Source organism: Uloborus diversus, chromosome 4 (genome assembly GCF_026930045.1).
Source record: "Uloborus diversus isolate 005 chromosome 4, Udiv.v.3.1, whole genome shotgun sequence".
NCBI classification, from domain to species: domain Eukaryota; kingdom Metazoa; phylum Arthropoda; class Arachnida; order Araneae; family Uloboridae; genus Uloborus; species Uloborus diversus.
The window spans coordinates 46092969-46112699 of NC_072734.1; the positions used below are offsets into that span (position 1 = coordinate 46092969).

Consider the following 19731-nt stretch of genomic DNA (forward strand, 5'->3'; position numbering starts at 1 on the left):
GTTTCTATGCATAAATATATAACATAAGATGTAAGACATGCTAGACATCCCTCACAAAATGTTGTAGTACTGGTTTTCTCTGCTTCAGCGTATATCCTATTAAGAGTGTTAATGGTTTGTTCAAAGATATGTCTATCTATCAGGCCTTCCAACTCAGGGGGAAATTTCGTTTGAAACTTCACGCTCGTTCCTTCTGAGTAATCCCTCTGAATGAATACTTTTTGAACTTTTTCTCTGTGATTACTTTCCGAACGATTTGTTGAAGCAGCCATTTAACTAACATCAAAGGATGCCACATGCATTATCAGATTTCCATATTATAACATCGTCTCTTGTTGGAAACAAATGATGGACTGGCGCTGACTGGTGCAAAAAAATGACTGATATGCGCATGACTCGCAGTTACTCTTCTTCTTAATTATTCAAAATGAAAGAGTTAATGGTCCAAATAAGAACAAATTTCTGAACTTTCTGTCAATTAATTTCATCAGAAGTCAGTACTTCACAGGATAGTTGTCTTTTGATTCGTGTAAACATGATCTTAAAAAAAAAAAAAAAAAAAAAAAAAAACCTCAGTCCACTAATTGTATTTATAAAATGAAAAGTGGCAGCAACCTGCTTGTAACTAGTAAACAAAAGTGTCAAAACTTTTGAAAATGTATCAAATGTTGTTTGTATGTGACGTGTAGCATTTCTTACAAGAGAAATCCTGATGTAGTACTTATCACCAATAAAAAAATCAGAATTTATCTTCAACATGGGACAAAATGAAGACGTTAAGTATCCAATTTGTGTGCAAGAATCATATGGTGTTACCCATCGTCGATTATATCAATTAATTCCTACCAAAGATGACAAGCTTCTACAATGTACCATAAAAGACGTCAGTAAACAGTGGCAGTCACTTACTAGTTTTTTTATGGTAAGCAGTGTCGCCCGTTCGATTAGCAGAATAAGAAATAGCTTAAGATTCACTTATTTCTCAAAATAAAAGATCACTATAAATTTTTACTTTTTACAGCGCCCTCTTGTTCCAGCTGAAGGATTTTTTTTTTGTCAAAGCATTTAATAGAATATTAGTAAAAAAGAATTACATTTGTAGCTCTTAAATAATCCATGCGAATGATATTAAGTTTTTATGCAGAAAACATAAGCATCTTACATTGGGATTTTGTCGAAAAAAAATCTCCTGTTTTGAAAGTTTTAAAGTTTTCTTGGTGAGATGTTAATATTTAGTTCTCTTGCATGTACCGATTTTTTGATACTAATCAAAAGAGCTTCTAATTAATTTGAATTTGGGTTATACACTTTTTACACAGATTCTGAGGCCATGTCAAATCCTAAACCTTCACACTGATTAACAACAATTTTCTACTCAGATTATAAGAGAAATCTCTTTTTATCTGTTGCCATTTTATCTACGGTCGACTCCCGTTACAACGGTATTCATATGAAATTGCTACAACCTGAGTTTTTCATGAACAACAAATTTTAGAGCTAAAGCAAATTTCTCGCCCCCAACACAAAAATATTTTGAAAGGAATCGTCGGTTTTGTTATTGACTGCTAAGTATTGACTTCATGAATGTACATTCATCCATTTAGCATCACTGACTGTGCAACTTCACACACATCCCACTAGTCTAAACAGACATGGGACCGAAACCGGGGAAAAAATACTGAAATTGCATGGTTGTCTGAACCAACACCACACTTAGTATATTATACTACGCCTGAAAACTCTCCCATGGATTTTTGTATCTACACTCCTGTTTGTGAAAATTGCAACACCATGAAGGAAGCATCATAGTTGAATGAAATTTAATACACAGTTGAGTGGTAATGGTACAAATAAATAATTACATTTTCAAACCAAACAAACAATAAAAAGATATAGAAATTAGTATTTTGTGTGGCCACAACACGCCGCAATAAGAGCTGCTACATGACTCGGCATGGAGTGAAACAAAGTTTGAATATCTTCCTGCATAAGAGTATTCCATATTGTTTGTATGCGCAACCAAATTTCGTCTGTTAAAGCAACAGGACGAGGATCATGAGCGAGACGCCGCCCAACGGAATCTCACACTTGTTCAATTGGTAACATATCCGGGGAATATGCAGGCCAAGGAAGAAGCTGTACCTGCCACGAATCAAGGTAGGATTTGACAGTCCTGGCGACATGTGGATCATCCACATGTCGCCAGGCATTATCTTGCTGGAATACAGCCCCTGGCAATCCTTGCCATGGGTGGATTTATGGGGGAGGCAGAGGAGGCAATGCCCCCCCCCCCCCCAGTTTTGGGAGGACTTTATGTAGTACCAACTCATCTTCCAAAAATTTAAAAAAAAAATCATTATTATTATTTTTTTTTTGAATAGTTCAGAAGAGCCTGGGTGGATTTACAGGAGGGGGGGCAAAGGGTGCAATGCCCCCCCCCCCCAGTTTTGAGAGGAGTTTATATAGTAACAACTTATCTTCCAAAATCTTATAACAAAAAAACATCATGATTTTTTTCTTTTTTGAATAGTTCAATGAAAATGAAGAGAATAGCGAATGTTATTTTCTGAAGGGAGAAAAGAAAAAGGAAAAAAACGAACATTAAATACAAATAGTGCAGCTGTCACTGGTGTACTGAAAATTGGTCTAAATTCACTATTTTGGACTGAAAACCATTTGGGCATGTATATAAATGAAAATATAGGCTAAACAAGCTTTGCATTCAACTGCAACATTTATAATAATTGATGATTGGGACCCTCCCTCCCCCCCCCCCTCCCCAATTTCCGCTAACAGAACGATCTACTTGTTACGATTTGTTTTCTCTCTTTTCAGAATGTTTATTTTCAATTTGCGTGATTTCAAAAACTAGATGTGTTGGGTTGTTACAGACGAAAGATTTTGAAGAACCTTCTGGTATCACACGTTCAAATGAAATTGGCTGATTTGTATGCTATTGCAAAAGAAGTACATAGCCAAAAGGTTTTTGTACGGCAAAATACTATCAAATGTAACAGTTAACACCATACTCAACGAATGTATGTAACAATGAAACAAAAAACTGGAAAAATTGTCCAATCATTGAACGAACAGAATGTAAAATCACTGTAAACAATGTGTTAATTTTTTAGGAGGAAAAAATAGGAATCTCAATCACTAGCAGTTCAAAACTAAATTTCTGATTTTCCAGAATCATACATTGTAAGGAAACGTCTGAATAAAAGAAAAAGTGAGGGAGATATATTTCCGGCACGAAAGTTTTGCAAAATTTTTGTAAGATCGCATTATTACCTGATAAAATGTTTTTCTAACTGTGTTTTCTTTATTTTTTAAAGGAAAAAATTTATCTATGAGACTAATAGTTAGAACTGTACTTCATGCGTTTGGAAAATTTTCGGCTTGTCTTTTTTTTTTTTTTTGAGAAAGAAAAGTAAATACTATCGCAAACTGAATAAATTTCAGTTATCTGAACGTTCTGATTAATTGAATCTTTTTACTTAGAGGGAAAGTACCATTTTCCTTACTTTCTAAAGACTGTTTAAAAATTAAGGTAAGTCATAATCATCTAAGTCTAAATGAGACAGTTATTGTCATTATTGAAATCTGAGTAAATCAGTCATCAAAAGTTTTGGAAAAATTTGCTGAAATTTGATAAAAACCGATAAAAACCTTACATAGATTGGTAAAATTGTAAAAATCCTTTAACTGTAAAAACTGATGAATTTTCGTTAAAATTACAAAAAATCAAACAAAAATCTGCAGGTAAGAGTGAATTACATGCAGGGCCAGATTTGCCTATAAGATAAACAAGCTATAACTTAGGGCCCCTGCTTTGAAGTGTACCCCTAACTCCCAAAAAATTGTGATTTGTTCCTTAAAAAAAATGGAAAGTGCTTCAAAAACTAATTTCATTTTCAAGTATTTGAAAACCTTGAATATTTGGAAACGTGTGGCTACGGTACCTTAAATTAAAAAATTTCTAACAAATTGTAGGGGGAGGAATGCCAAAATGTATCAAATTCAGCTCCTTGCTACATCTTGCATCAAAAATGTAAAAATCGTGGTTCTCGCGTTTGTAACATATTACTTGAAATGAATTTTTTTTGTGGCTCACATGCTTCATATCTTGCTATTTATTTAATCCCGAATGCAGAATTTTGGAAATTATTTTGTATTGATTGCTTTTATCTTACTTTTACTGCATATTGTTAATCTGTTTAGCCCGGGAAAAAAATGATACACTATCCCTATTCCTTTTCATTTTCTGTATTACTTATAATTAAAAAAAAAGTTGTAATGAGAAATTAAAGTTTATTTTTTCTTTTAAACTTAATATAGCCGTTTCTTACAAAGTTTGAACAATACTGTACAACTGTATAATCTACTACTCAATTTCAGAGACTGGAAAGTGCAAATTATTGGTTCTAAAATCCCTGAAAAGAATTGGTGCAGTATAGCCTACCAGGGCTCTTTGAGAGCCAAAAACCCAATCTAACTAACCAAACCTTGAAAATAATTAGACAAATCTTTGAAACTCCTAAGCAAAGTGTGTTTCAATTTTATTTCTTATCAAGTGTATAAATTAAGAATTGTTCAAATGGGTAGTATGTTACTCTCTTTATACCTATTCTCTAAATCTGTGCACCATTTCTTTTAAAGTATTAACTTGCATCACAAAGCACTTTTAAAGCGTAAAATTTTAAAAAAAAATTATTTGCCTATTATTTCTGATTAGCCCTTATAAGATTTCAAAATACAGAACTTTATATCCATTTTATATAAGTTCCTCCCGAGACCCCCGGGCCCCCTAAAATTGGAAATATTCTATATCCCATTTAAAAGGGAGCCCTGCGTCACTCTCTTAATACCAGCCCCCTCTTTTTTAAGGTCAAATCAAAAAGGACAGCATGATTACACACAATAATGAAAACGACACATAAAAAAAGTAAAGAATGGCCTTATGCATCACAGAAAACAGATAAAAATATGGGAGAGAGAGGGGGGAGGAAACATTGCTCAAAAAAAAAAAATCCTGCCCCCCCCCCCCCCCCAAGAACTCAGTCCTAAATCCGCCTATAATCCTTGCAGGAAAGGAATAGCTTGGGGCTGTAAAACTTCGTTTATGTATCAAGTACTGTTCAAATTGCCCTCAAATTGTAGCAATTGTGATCGTCCATGATATGCTATGGCACCCCAGACCATAACTCCAGGTGTTCATCCACTGTGGCTTTCGATAATGTACTCCGGAATGTGCCGTTCATTGGCATAGTGCCTGACACGAATTCGGCCATCATGGTGCCACAAATTGAAGCCAGATTCATCAGAAAAGACCACCTGCTGCCAATCAGCACACCAGCTCCTATGCACATTGGCCCATTGTAGCCTCAGGCGGCAAAGATTTTGCGTGAGAGGAATCCTTTATAAAAGAATCCTTGTGCGCAGCCCACGCTGCAGCAGACGTCTCCGAATTGATGAAGCACACAATGAAACACCTGTAGCTGTTGGCCACTGTGCTGCCAATTTTCTAGAAGAAGCTGTGCGGTTCGTCAGCGCCATACGCACCAGGTGTCTGTCATCGCGAGCTGACGTCACATTTCGGGGTCCACTTCCGGATTTCCGAGCTGTCCGACTCTCGTCTCCACTGCTTCCAAACACGCATGATTGTGCTGCTGTTATGCTGCACAGGAGCAGCTACTGCACGATAAGACAATCCAGCTTCATGAAGGCCTACGATTCTGCCTCATTCAAACTCCGAAATATGCCGAAATTTTGCTTTCTTTGGAACTGATGTGATATACCCCACCCTTGGCGACTTTTTCCTGTTGGTGCCAAGAAAGCGTCGCCAAGAAAACGATGTGTGACGACATATGTCATACATCGTTCTTAGCGATGCTTTTTTAGCGCCAACAGGAAAAAATCAGATAAAAAACATGATCAAAGCACTTCAGAACACAATATATATAAAAATAACATAAAAGCACAACAAAAAACATCACGAATATATGCTTCAAAAATGTACAGGGCCGGGGTTTTTTGTAAACATATTAAAATACAATGAAATAAATTATTGTATTAATTACAAGTCGAAATTAATGCATTAATTTTTTTTTCATCATTTCTCCGGGATACGAGCCCTTGGTCTCATAGTACTTTCGTAATGAGACCTCGGCTCGCCGGCCCTGCCTCGGTCTCATTACGAAAGTACTATGAGACCTCTGGCTCGCCAGGACCTCGCTCCGCTCGGTCCGTTATCCCTCCGACTGTTAATATACATTACAGTCGGAGTATGGTCACAGTTATGTATATTTTCATGGAGACACCCAAGGGTGGCTCCTTCCGTTCAGTGTACAATAATGACACAGTTTTAAGTGTGAAATATGCGCCATTATTGTGCAGATTTATTAATAAAATTCAGCATTTTTAAGAGTACAACCGAAAGAACTTTCAATTGTTAACATAAAATTCAGTACCTAAAGGAGGCACGTTAATAGAATGTCTAAATAATTCGTGGCATTGATAAGAATTAACTTTTAGAACAAAATAACCGTACTATTTCTGTAAAATTTATTTACATACAGTAAAAATAAAGTTAAAAACTACAAGAACCCCTCAAGGATTTGTAAAAACAAAGAATTTTGGAAGTGAGAGGTTTTTTTTGAACTCTAAAATAAAGAACTTACCTTTTTATATGGTATAAATATTCACACTCAGTCTAAAACAATACATCATATGACAATGGCAGGTTACAGATACACACCACGTTGGAATTAACTTTTAATTAACCTTCAAGTTTGAAGAAACTGGCATTTTCTAATGTTTTTACTTCAAAACACAACTACTGAATTAAACTAACACAAAATAAGCATTCCTGTAAGGTATATTGCACGAAACAACACCACGTATCTCTCCTGCGTGAAACCCAAACAACCCAAGTAAACAAGTTTGAACAGATCTGTAAGATTGCCTTCGGGTTGCTAAACACAGGTTAGTTTGGCCAGGGATGCCATGCATAAAAAATTATCGCCTCATTGGCGAGAAAAATATTTTAATTTTGTGCAAAAAAATCGAATGTCGCCAAATGGGGGGGTATATCACATCTGTACCCTTTCTTTCATCGAAGAGGCATAGTGAAGATTCAGTTAACGTTTACTCTAGCATATAACCACCGATAATCATACACGCCTCGCTACAGCCGTCTATATTCGTTTCAATCCGCTGATCAGCATACGCGTGCGCTACCTGTCTGCAATTCTAATCATTTGCATATCATGCCCTACTTTAAATTTCCTGTAATTTTCAGCTCACTCGTGTAAGTCCTTCCTGGTATTGCAATTTTCACAAACAAGAATGTATTATAGCAGACTATTTAAATTGGATGTATGGAATTACCTGGAGCATCTTGAATTTATCCTCCAATGCCCCTTATTTATTTCTGCGTACAGTATTTTGCTCTTTCAAAAAATACTGAAAAATCACATGTCTGCTAAACATTGCTTTGTTAGTGTGTTTTACATAACCACTCCGCATTTTTAATTTATTTATGCCAAATATGAAAGGTGTGTGGCACCCTGTTTCATCTAAAGTTTGAAGATGGAAAGAAAAGCGAAAGTTTGCAATAATGTTACAAAAGTAAAGATTCTTGATTAAGCTTGAACTACTAAACATGGATTAACGGTAGCACAACGATTAGGTATGAGTAAATCTTTCATGCGTGTACAATTAAAAGTCAAGAAAAGGCAATCCATATAAGTTCACAATGATAATGCGATGTTACTATAGTGTATGTTAAATCTAGACATATTTAACTCTAGGTTGCAGGTACGGGACATTTAACTAATGTCCAAGATTCTCACTTCAACATACTTCAAATGAACTTAAGGAAAAGAGAAAGGACAAGGTTAAAACAAGAACAATATTGATTAAAAACTGGTAAAAAAATCATTAAGGTTACACCCATATGCCAAGAAAAAACAAGCTATGACCGCCACAACACCGGCAGTTTCATATATTGTAAACATACTGTTGCCACAAAAAGTAAAGGTATTAGAAAAAGGTTCATTTGCATAAACAACATGAACAAATCAACATGAACTTAAAGCATTGGGAATAATATTCTACAATTGAAATTCTCTAATTCCAGTTCCAACAGTGTCGAAGCAAAATGCACACAGTATGAAATTGGAAGCTGCTCTTGTATTGTGGATTATAAAGATTCTGGAAGAAGGCAATACCATAGATGTAAACATTATAAAAGTAAATGCAAAGTTAATGTTTAAAAATATATTGGAGTAACGATCTGATTGCGCAAGCATAAATCATCTATTATTATAGTGTAGCGCTTTATTGTTATTATATACTGTACATACCGTACTGTTTTATTTATGTCTCTCTTTATTGTCTATTAATCATTGATTTTGTGCATGGTAACAGTCTTATGTTGAATAATATGCAGCTTGTTTAAAAAATTCATCTCTTTATGTAAGAAACCAGGATTGGTAAAAAAAAAAAAAAACATTTTTTTTTTTAACCAAAACAACCATTTTTTTGGTTAAAACCAGGGTTTTTTTTTCGGTTTAAATACTATTTGCAAGAAAAACAATTTCATTTTACGAAAATCATGAAGGTTTTATCAATTAATTGTTAAGGAATGTTTAATATTCATATTTGTACCAAGTTTATTCATAATTAATTAAATAATTAAGTGTAAAATCTTATAATTTCATTTCCTCATGCACAGAGATTTCTATAGGAGACAATTGTTTGAAAAATCTTTAACTACTATAAACTAGTATGTTGTGGCCATCACGAAACTTTCTTCTACATTTTTCTTATAATTCTGATCCCTCCCCATGCTTGATGAGGAAGCAATATTCCCAATGAAAACAAAGTTACACCCGCAAAAACTTGATGACCCAATGTCTGAATTATCGCAAAATCAAAGCAAAGAGCGAAAATTGAAAGTTATTTTAAAAGCTTTGCATGAATTAATTACCAACATTTTTTTGTCAACAAACATAAGATGGCAACAGTTAAAAAATTTAAATCATTGAGATAATGTTCCTGATCATTTCCATTCAATTAAAATCAGGAGAAATACGCAGACTATTACGATTTGTCTTTCTTATTGTTGCATTAATAAAGCTATTTTCATTTGCGAAAAAAGAAAAAGAAAATCAGCACCTCTTGGAGCGATTGGCACCAAAAATAAACCAACGCCTGTTTACATATGGATTCATTTATTCCAAATTTCATACAGAACGTAGCATTTGTTCTTGAGATATGGCACTCACAATGAAAAAGAAGAACTTTCGATCCCTCCACCCCCTTTTCAGCTGTTGACACCAAAATAGAATCAGCTCTCCTACCCTCTAAGGGCTACTTGTCGATAATTTTTTGTTTGATTCCGTTCATTATTTCTTGAGATACAGCAATCACAATTGACGACAAAAAAATGTTCTATAGCTCAACCCCCATTTGAGCTATTGACACCAAAATTGAATCAACACCTGTACCTGTTAGGGGTAACGTATGGACCAAATTTTGTTTGATTCCGCCAGTTACGTCCTTTGGAATAGCAGGCACACATAACTCAAAAAACGTCCCATTGCTCCACCCCCTTTGGAAGAATTCACGGCAAAAACCAATGGGCACAAGTTCACATAGAGGCACATATGTGTACCAAATTTTGTTTAATTTCATGCGGTAGTGTTTGCTGTAGAGCGGTCACAAAAAACTGGTGTGACACACACAGACAGACAGGCATTTTCCAAAAATGGTCGAAATGGACTCGGCTCACCTTAAAACGTTCGAATTCGTCAAAATTCGAAAATTTGCACGAATTCAATACTTTGTTCTATATATTGGATATAGAAGAAAGTAAAAATACAATACCTAAATGGGCCTTGGTATAAATAATCAAATAAATAATTTATTATGATAGTTCAGACATTATTAATTACAAATAAGAAAGAATAAATTCTTGTAAATTAATTTTCTCATAATCTTAGCTATCTACGATAACTAACATTAGTCTGTTGTGGCCATCAGGAAACTTTCTTCTATATCTTTCTTATAATTCTGATCCCTCCCCATGCTTGACAAGGAAGCAATATTCCCAACAAACACAAAATTTCACATGCAAAATCTTGACGACCATCCCAATGTGTGAATTATCCCAAAATCAAAGCAAAGAGCAAAAACTTAAAGTTATTTTAAAAGACTTGGTTGAATTATCTACAAATATTTTATTTGTTAACATAAGATGGCAACAGTTAAAAAATTTAAATCATTTTGAGATAATATTTTCGATCATTTCCATACAATTAAAATCACGAGAAATATGCAAACGACAGGTTATTATGATTTATCTTTCTTATTGTTGCATTAATAAAGCTATTTTTATTCACAAAACAAAAAAATCAGCAACTCTTGGCGCGATTGGCGCCAAATTTGAACAAACGCCAGTTTACATATGGATTCATTTATTCCAAATTTTATCCAGAACATAGCATTAATTCTTGAGATATGGCACTCACAATAGAAAAAAAAGAAGTTCGGTTGCACCACCCCCTTTTAAGCTGTTGACGCCAAAATAGAATGCAATTAAAAAAAATTATCTCATAAATATTAGTACATATTTGTGTATTGAGTACTTTTTCAGAGAAAAACTTTTAAATCAATTTTTGTTGTTTTCATTATCCATTTTTAAATCATCCATTTGTTTACATTTGATTTTTTAGACAGTATTTCTTCCACATGGATATCCTGAAAGCGTTAGCAGGGATTATATTCAGTACCAAATTTGGGATAGTATTCAGGTAAATGAGTGCTCCTAATCTGCTTTTAACTTCTCATTGCTGTTAGTTTTAGTGAAAGTGTTTTTTTTACACGAGAAATAGAGCTGTTCAAAACTGTTCAACTCTCTCTGAAAATGATACATTTTGTCATGAATGTCCAATATTATCATTACCAGGAGTGTCCTGAGGGAATCACCTCCCAAAAAATTCTTATTTGGTACCTTTTGTCTGACAGTTCGAAAATTGTTTGAAAAAAAAAAAAAAAAAAAAAAACAGCACTGCAATATTGCATCTTCCCCCGCCGCCCTCCCCCAATGATGCCAAATGTCTCTGCTCATTACATGTTGAAAATGCAAGCGGACTGGTATTTCATGATTTAGTAAAATACAATTTTGTTTGGTAAATTTAGTATTTGCTCCCTTGAACAAATTTAAGTTCAGGGCACCCTTGATCATGCTAACACTGTAGTCTAATGTAAGTATAATGCTATTCTAATTTTGAAAATATGCTGAATTTTGATTAGTATATTAAAATATGCAACGAAGCTGTAACTAACGGAAAATTAACTAATTATAAACATTTCATTCAAAATAATCAAAGTTAATGATTCGGAAACTTTCATTCAAGATAAGGAGACCTAAACTGAACAGCATAGGGGAGAGGGGGGCACCTTTGAACTGGGAGCACCTTTGAACACTGTAAATATTATCTTTAAAAAAAAATGTTATGATTTTAATGTATATGGCAGCACATTACTATTGTTTCACTGCAGCAAAGTAAGCCAAGTTTGATCGTTTTGCATGCATACTATTGTCTGAGCAAGGTATGTGTTTTTTTCTCTCTGAAATCTAAATTTTTCAAAATAAAGTTGTAAGGTTTTTATTAAAAAAACCTGTAATTCTATAATTCTAAATGATTTTACAATATTTAAAGATAAGTTTTAGCTTTAACTTTTAGGTTTTGTTTTGTTATTATTCTTAAGCCTACTTGAGTAAATTGTTCTAATTCCTAATTCCATATGATGGGGTACCTTTGAACAGAAAAGTTGGGGCACCTTTGAACAAATGAAACTTAGAAGAAAAGAGTTATAAATGCACCTAAAGATTGCTATTTTATTTTGGATTTAAAAGAAAATTATGAAAATGAAGACATACAAATTACTGAATAGTCTGTTTTTTAATATATTATTATACTTTTAATTACTACTCTTGTTTTTTATTTTGCATATTGCCATTATTCCTATTTAGAGAAAAATGTCTTTTATAAAAAAAATCCAATTTTGAAGATATTATTTTGGATACAGATGAAGAGGAAAAGCTCTTGTTCTAGAAGATTTACATGTCAATGATTTCATTATAGTTCAATTCCAAACAAAACGATCCGTTCTTCATTACGTTGGTCAAATTGAACAGCAATTGCAAGATGAAACTGAATTTAATGTCAGATTTCTTCGCAAAAAGGAAAGCAATAAATTTTACTTTCCCGAAGCATCAGACATTAGCACAGTAGATTTCCAAGATATCAGGGGCGTAGCTAAGGGGGGGGGTTTGGGGACAACCCCACCGCCCCCCGAAACGTTAGTCTCAAAAAAAAAAGAGAAAAAGAAGAGGGAAAAGAAAGAAGAAAAAGAAGAAAAAGAAAAAAAATCAAAACGACTTTTTTCTCAGTAATAAAAGTTAAAAATTCACTTCGCTCCCCCCCCCCCCCCCCCCCCCCCAATGCCATTGAAAATCTGCTCTATATGTGACCCTCAAGCATAAAGCCGCCTCCCTCTGCTGCGACATTTTTTTGATAATTGTGTGAAATTCGACACTTTGCTTTGGTAATGAGATTGATTTGTTAAATCCATGTATATGCAGCCTTTCTTTTTCATAGATTCTGCAAATTGTATGTTTAATTTTATGAGCCGCGCAGTGGGAATATTGCATACAGTCGAATCTGTATGTTTTGAATTTCACAATAAAGAAAAAAATCGAGATAAAGAGGTTTTAAAATCCGGGGGCTTTAAGAAACTTTTTATAGAAATTTGAAATATGATGGTGAAAATTTGAAATCGATACTAAAGAGAATATGGGCTCTTGATTAAAACTCCTCTTTATTAGTTTTGTTAGTTATTTATTCTATTATTACATTATTAAGTGCTTTGTTGTGAGTTTAAGGAATCATTTTGACAGTAAAAGAAACTTTAAGCATATCTTTTTCAAGAAAAAGTCTTTTATTGCTTTTTGGTTCCTGATTTTTTTTTTTTTTTGGATTCATTATCTATCCTCTTGAGGTTAGCAATTGCAGCAAATCTAACTTGGCCAGTATTCTACGATTTTCCTTTTTTCATCACTTGAAAAAAACTTATACTTTCTTTTCACTCCTATCATTTCGGTTTTCTAAGGAATCACAATTTTAAGAAAGAGAGCAACCAAGGAACAGTACTAATCCAGATAACAGAGCGAAATGGCTTTTAATTTGAATGACCTTTAACCATGAACTTGAAATGTTCATCTTAACATGTCAAATATGTGAATTTCTCCCCTTTACTCTTCTTCCAAGAAAGTGCGCGAAAAAACTGTCCTTTGGTTAATCTTCCTGGAAAGCCTATTCGTGGAACGCATTTCTACCTTCTTTCCACTGCCTCCTCAGCTCTTGAAGACAATTCCCCTGTTTCTGAGTTGAAGAAAATGTTTTTGTTTGCTGCTTTAAAGATCATTGGGCTTCGAATCCAAAAATGATAGCATAATCGGAATTAAAGAGGACAGAGGTTTTTGTTGATCTATGATTTCGTGTGTGCCACAGGTCATAGTCAAAACAACCTTTGCTAACCAGAGTATCCATTGCAATCACATTGATTTTTCAGCCAGTATTTACTGCGTATTCTTTTGGAAAAGTACAGTCTTTTTAATATAGTATATTCTAAGTGAAAGTTGTTGCATAATGAAGCGAGCAAGACCGATAACAAGCTTTTTTCAACCCAAAGAAAAAAATTAAAATGACGAAAAGGATTGCTCTAAAAAGAGAAAGTTAACATCGTCTGAAGAAAACAAAGTACAGTCTGCAAAGCAGCATTAGTCCCATCGGACACTTCTGAAAGTAATTTTATTTTAATTCAAAAGAAAAACTGCATAGCATTACATGAATAAAATGTTTAAAAACGAAATGAATCTAGATTATTTATGTTAGCTTGGGTCTGATTAAAAAGTAGAAAATAAAAAAGACTTCTGTTTATAATACCCGAAAATTGCTGTTGCTCTCTCAAATAGATATTTATGTAAATTCTAAAGCAGCTAATAAAATTAAAAATAAAGACTTGAGAGGAGAACAGATGGTATGCATTTGAGCGAATAACTTTCTACCACCTATATTTCTTCCCTAACTTTTTTTATTCAGATTTTATTAACTGCTTTAAAATTAGCATAAATGTAAATACATAAAAAGCAACATACAAATATAACGATACAAAAAGCAATTTCATTTTTTGCGGGTTATAATTCAAGAAGTCTTTTTTATTTTATTTCATACTTTTAGTTCCAACCAAGTTAGTAAAAACAGTCTTTATAGTCTGATCACTGATGAGATTGAAAGCCAAACATCCAGTTTACAGGCAGAAATGAAAGTATCTATTAGCTTTCAGGGATGCCAGCTTTTGTAGATGTGTGTTAGCCTCTAAATTAAGCAGTCACACTGAAATGAACGGAACACGCTCATCAGATATTTGATTTCCCCCCTGATTTGGATAGACTGGTTTTGACAAGACGTTGCTGGAAAATTTCACTTTAAATTAAATGGAGGGAAAAGAAAAAAAGTTGAATTTTCCATAACATTAAAAAAATTAAAAAATTCTTTGCTTTTGTTTTGTTTGACACAAGTATCGGAATTTGGGCACCCCATTCCAAAGTATGTAAGATTCACCTCTCTCTTATTTTTTTTAATACTAAAAAAATTTACACACACACACACACACACATATATATATATATATATAATTATATATATAATTATATATATATATATATATATAAAAGAAGACCTCCCCCACGAAAGTCGGGTCTAGCTACGCCTCTGCAAGATATAGTAAAAAAACTGCAACACCCACAGATTTCTGGAGGGACCTCACGTGCTGTTTCAACATTTTGCTTTGTCAATTTTGTGTGATTCATATAAAATTAATTAAATAGTTATAAATTTTTAATTTCAGTTAAATAAAATGCTGTAATTTTATTCTTATTATTTAGTAATTCTTAAAGGTATGTGATTTTTGATAAAATCGCTCTATTATTACAATTTGATTTTGTTTGTTCAAAGGTGCCCCTTGCTTGTTCAAAGGTGCCCCTACATGGGGCACGTTTGAACAGAAATACTTACAAATTCTAAAGCTTTGTATCATATTTAATTTTTCAGTAAACATTTTGATATTGATTTATATGATAAAGAAATGCATTCTTTTTTATCATAAAATATTTAAACATTAATAATTATAATCTGAATAAGAAATATGTTGATTTTTCAAAAAATTGTTCAAAGGTGCCCCCCTCTCCCCTACTCCAAATGAGGTCTTACTAAGCTTCTGTATAAAAGCAGATGTACCTTCTGAAAAGTGTTCGAAATAGATCTATTAATAAACCTAAGCATTCTATTGGCTTTGTTACTCTCTGTGCTGCATTGTTGACTGAATTTGAATTTCTGTTTTATTGAGATACCCACAAACACACATCAATATCATTTTCTGCCTGACTATAGGGACTGAACACTGTAAATAATAACTTGTATGGTTACTTCCATGGCCTAAATATAGCACTTGACATTTCCCAACATTAACTGCTTTACTCCACTTATTTTCCCACTTATGATCTAAATCCTCTTGCAGCTGTTTACTTGTTTTTCATTTTCTAATCTCCATAACTTTGATGTCATCAGCAAAACAATTCATGTTTTCAGAAATATTTTCATAAGTATCATTCAGAAAATAATGTACAAGGGAAATGATAAACAAAATAATGTGTTAAACGATTCTTGAGGAACCCCACTTGAAACATTACTCCATTTAGAATAATTTCCCCTTACAACTACTCTTTGTTTTTTTCCAGTCAGCCAATTTCTAACCCAAATTTAACCATACTTTTCATTTTAAAAAGCTGTCTTATGATTGAATGTAAATTTTGCATTACAATTATTGTGTTGAGGTTTTAATTTTGTTTGAATGAAACTTTAATTAACTAGGCAATTTGAATTGACCAAACTTCTTATTTTACTTCATGAGTTTTTTGAACAACATAGTAATTGTATAATAATTGTGTTTCAATTAATTTTTATTTTTAATATTAAAAAAAATATATTTATATTATGTATTTGTTTATAAGGCTTTTGCAAGCAGTATATCTGGAAGTCTTTGTACTCATGCAGTTCTAAAAGGTGTTGGTGTTGGTGATGAAAGTGCTTCAGTGCTGTCTGCAACTATTACTTGGCTAATAAAAGGTAGATTCCAAGCTATTATTATGAAATATTTGTATCATTACTATTTTTTTTAATCGAATTGTTCAGCGGTACATCTTTTTTGGGACGCACTGAATACTTGTGCCTAACAAATAGCCAGAAAATTGATTTTAAACCTGTTATGTATTTTCATACATAACAGGTAATTCGTTGATAAGACAAATAAAAAAAATAAAAGTTATGTAAGAAGGGAGGAATTTTTTGTTGTAACTACTGTGTCCCAACTACAAGTCCAGTACTTTAGTTAAACTGAATGTGGAATTACTGTAATCACAGCATTTGAAATGATTGAATGTCTGCTGGTCCAAGACCAACTGTCTATTTTAACCTTGCCTCACAAGAAGGTAATTAACTGCTACTTGTGTTCTTTTTCTGGGGCTTTAATCATCAAATTTTTTTTTTTTTAAAGTTTTTTTTTACCGAAAAATAATCTTGAAATTTCATGCAATTTTCTTTTTGATAATTTTTTTCTCAAACTTTTTGTCATTTGATGCCAATAGGTGAGCTTAAGATTTTAAACTTTTCTAAACAGATTTTAATTGTTGTTGCAGGTTATCTTTGTGCCAACTGCTGACAAATTTCATCTGGTGCATATTTTTCTGAGTTTAAAAATGATGAATAATTAATAGTAATTTAATTTGAAGTTTAAAAAATTAAAAAAAAGAGAGCTCCTTAGTTTAATGTTTAAATAGAACCTTGACAAAAATTTGTTATAGCAGATCATTGAATTCTGCTCTAAATCTTGTTCAAAATCAATAAGTGGTGTGGACAGTCTTGCACAATATAGAGGAACGTGTGAACGGCGTTAGCAGAAATATTTTGGCTCTGCAGAAATTTTTTAAAAACTACTAACGTTAATTTTTAAAAAAAATGAAGAAATTGAAAAAAAAAAAAAAATCCAACACTTTATTTCTGTTTCTTCCAAATCTTGTGCAAATTTAATCTAAAAAATAAAGACTTCTCCTTGAAATTGTGATCATAGTGCATTAATTACTTAAAGACAAAGGAGTAAACGGTTGCGAATGGAGATTACTTCTACTACGACTGTATGGTTTTTAATTTTACGCAGCCTGACTTGTGTAAGAGGAAAATTTAAGCTATGTAAAATAAACAACTTTACCGAACGGTCTCTATTGGTGAATCCTGCTGTAACTCGAGTTTCAATGCGTTGGTCATGGGCGAATTTAAGGGGGGGGGCGAGAGGGGTCAATGCCCCCCCCAATCTTGGGAGGACTTTACACATAGTAACAACACACCTCCCAAAATCTTAAAAGAAAAAAAAAATCATGTTTTTTTTTCTTCTTTTTTTGAATAGTTCAGAAATGAAAATGAAGAGCCTGCGTCCTTTTATAGCGAATGTCCTTTTCTGATGCCGGAAGGGGGAGGGGAACGTACACTGTATTACAAGTAGTAAAGCTGTCACTTGGGTTGCTGAAAATGCGTTAAAAACGACTATTTTGAACTGAAAACGATTAGAGAAAGTATATAAGTAAAAATATTGACTAATCGAGCTATGCGTTCAGCTGCAATACTCAAAACAATCGACGGTTATTTCAACAAATTAGTAGCTAAAACATAGATTTAAGAAAACCGGATTTACCTATAAACTAAACAAGCTATAGCTTTTGGGCACCCACTTTGTTAAAAACCTTGAATTCCCAAAATTTTCATGATTTTTTCCAAAAAAAAAAAAAAAAAAGGAAAATGTTCTTGAAAAAATAAATTTTATTTTAAAGTGCTTGAAAACCTTGAAAGTTAGGACAAGTGTGGATTGGATACATATCATAAAGACTTAAGATAATTTTTTGTGACCCACACATTTCATATTTTGCTGTTTATTTAATCCTAAATGCTGTATTTTGGAAATCTTTTGCATTGCTTTCTTTTATCTTAATTCTTCTGCATATTGTTAATCTGTTTACCCCCCCCCCCCCCCAAAAAAAAAAAAACTACACTATTTCTTTTCCTTTTTGTTTGCTGCACTACTTGTAATTAAAAAAAAAAGTTTGTTGTATTGGGAAATCTATAGCATTTTTTTTTCTTTTAAACTTAAAATAGTTGCTTTTACAAAGTTAGAACAATACTGTAAAACTGCAATCTGGTGCTAAATCTCAGCGACTGGAAAGGGCAAAAGAAGTGCCTTAAATAATCTTAATTGTTCTCGGGTCCTTGAAAAGAATTAGATCAGCCTTTAAATTCCTATACAAAGTGTACTTCAATTTTATTTATTATAAGTGTATAAATTATGAATTGTCCAAATGAGCAGCATGTTACTCTCTTCTTACCTATTTTCGAAATCTGTACACCATTTCTGTTAAAGCACTTTTTACTTCTGATGTTCTCCCTTGCTTTTTTGATGAGTACTGCTGCCAATGATTTGTCGCCCCAAAAATGATTTACTATGTATTATCGTAATTTAGAAAAAGTATGTTTGCCTATTTTTTCCAGAAATTTTTGTAGTTCCAATTACCCTTTATAATTTTAATTACCCTTATTTTAAAATGCAGAACTTTTAATCTATTTTACAAAAATTCCTCTGAGGGAGAAACCCCCAGGCCCCCTAAAGTTGGAAATATACTATACCCCACAAAAGGGATACCATTTTCCCTCTTAAGTTCAATTCAAAAGAAAAGCAAGCAACACAAAACACAAAAAAAAGTAAGACATATGTGTTGTAAAAAGTAAGACCCTGTTATACCTTATGTATAACAGGGGAAAAAAACACAACATAGAAAGGGAGGGGGCTTTATAAAATGGCCTTTTTTGCCACCGACAGAAACGTTGTCTGGACTACAAAAGAGACCCAAAACCTGAAATAGCTTTGGGTCATGTTAAGTCTAAATCCAGCCTTGATTAAAACTAATGTTGCTCAAAAAGAAAAAAGAAAAAATCCTGCCCCACCCCCCCAGGAACTCAGTCGTAAATCCGCCTATGGCGTTGGTGTTGAGAAAAAAAAAGCAAAGATAATCCGCGGCAGCATATAATCCACACTTCTTTAATTTAAAACTTTTTTAAACAGATAATATGCAGGAAAATACGGTATTTATTTTTGCAGCAATACTTAATTTTAAACAAATAAGTAGGGGAGGCCGGGGTAATAAGAGACGCTGGCAAAAAATCACAAAATAAAAAATATATATAATAAAAAAAAAAATATATATATATATATATATATATATATATATATATATATATATATATATATACTTAGACAACTTTAAAAATATGTAATATAAAGAACCATATGTATACTTCACTACAATACACTTATTTAAAAGTTTATAACATGTTTTGAATTTTTTTTCATGCAATGAAGAAAACCTTCACGTTGAATTTACCTTAAAATTTGCGACTTTTTTTACATTTTTATTATTTTTATTTTGTAGGTGAAGTGTTTGGGAGTTATTAATGTGTAAACTTCTGACCAAGACTATGACTATTGATGTACTATTTT

The 19731-nt window shown here is 32.9% G+C and overlaps 1 protein-coding gene across 2 annotated transcripts in view; it reads left to right on the top strand.

Annotated features, from left to right (window-relative positions):
* Positions 1–650: 650 nt before the first annotated feature.
* Positions 651–19731, top strand: part of LOC129220245 (RUS family member 1-like) — a 75450-nt gene continuing 56369 nt past the window's right edge. Inside the window, exons 1-3 of one of the 2 annotated variants that reach the window (XM_054854612.1) lie at positions 651–922; positions 10740–10817; positions 16145–16259. In XM_054854612.1, the coding sequence (XP_054710587.1) occupies positions 758–922; positions 10740–10817; positions 16145–16259 (358 nt within the window). In that variant the 5' untranslated portion in view covers positions 651–757. The remainder of the gene's footprint in view (positions 923–10739; positions 10818–16144; positions 16260–19731) is intronic. The other variant, XM_054854613.1, reaches the window with a different exon arrangement.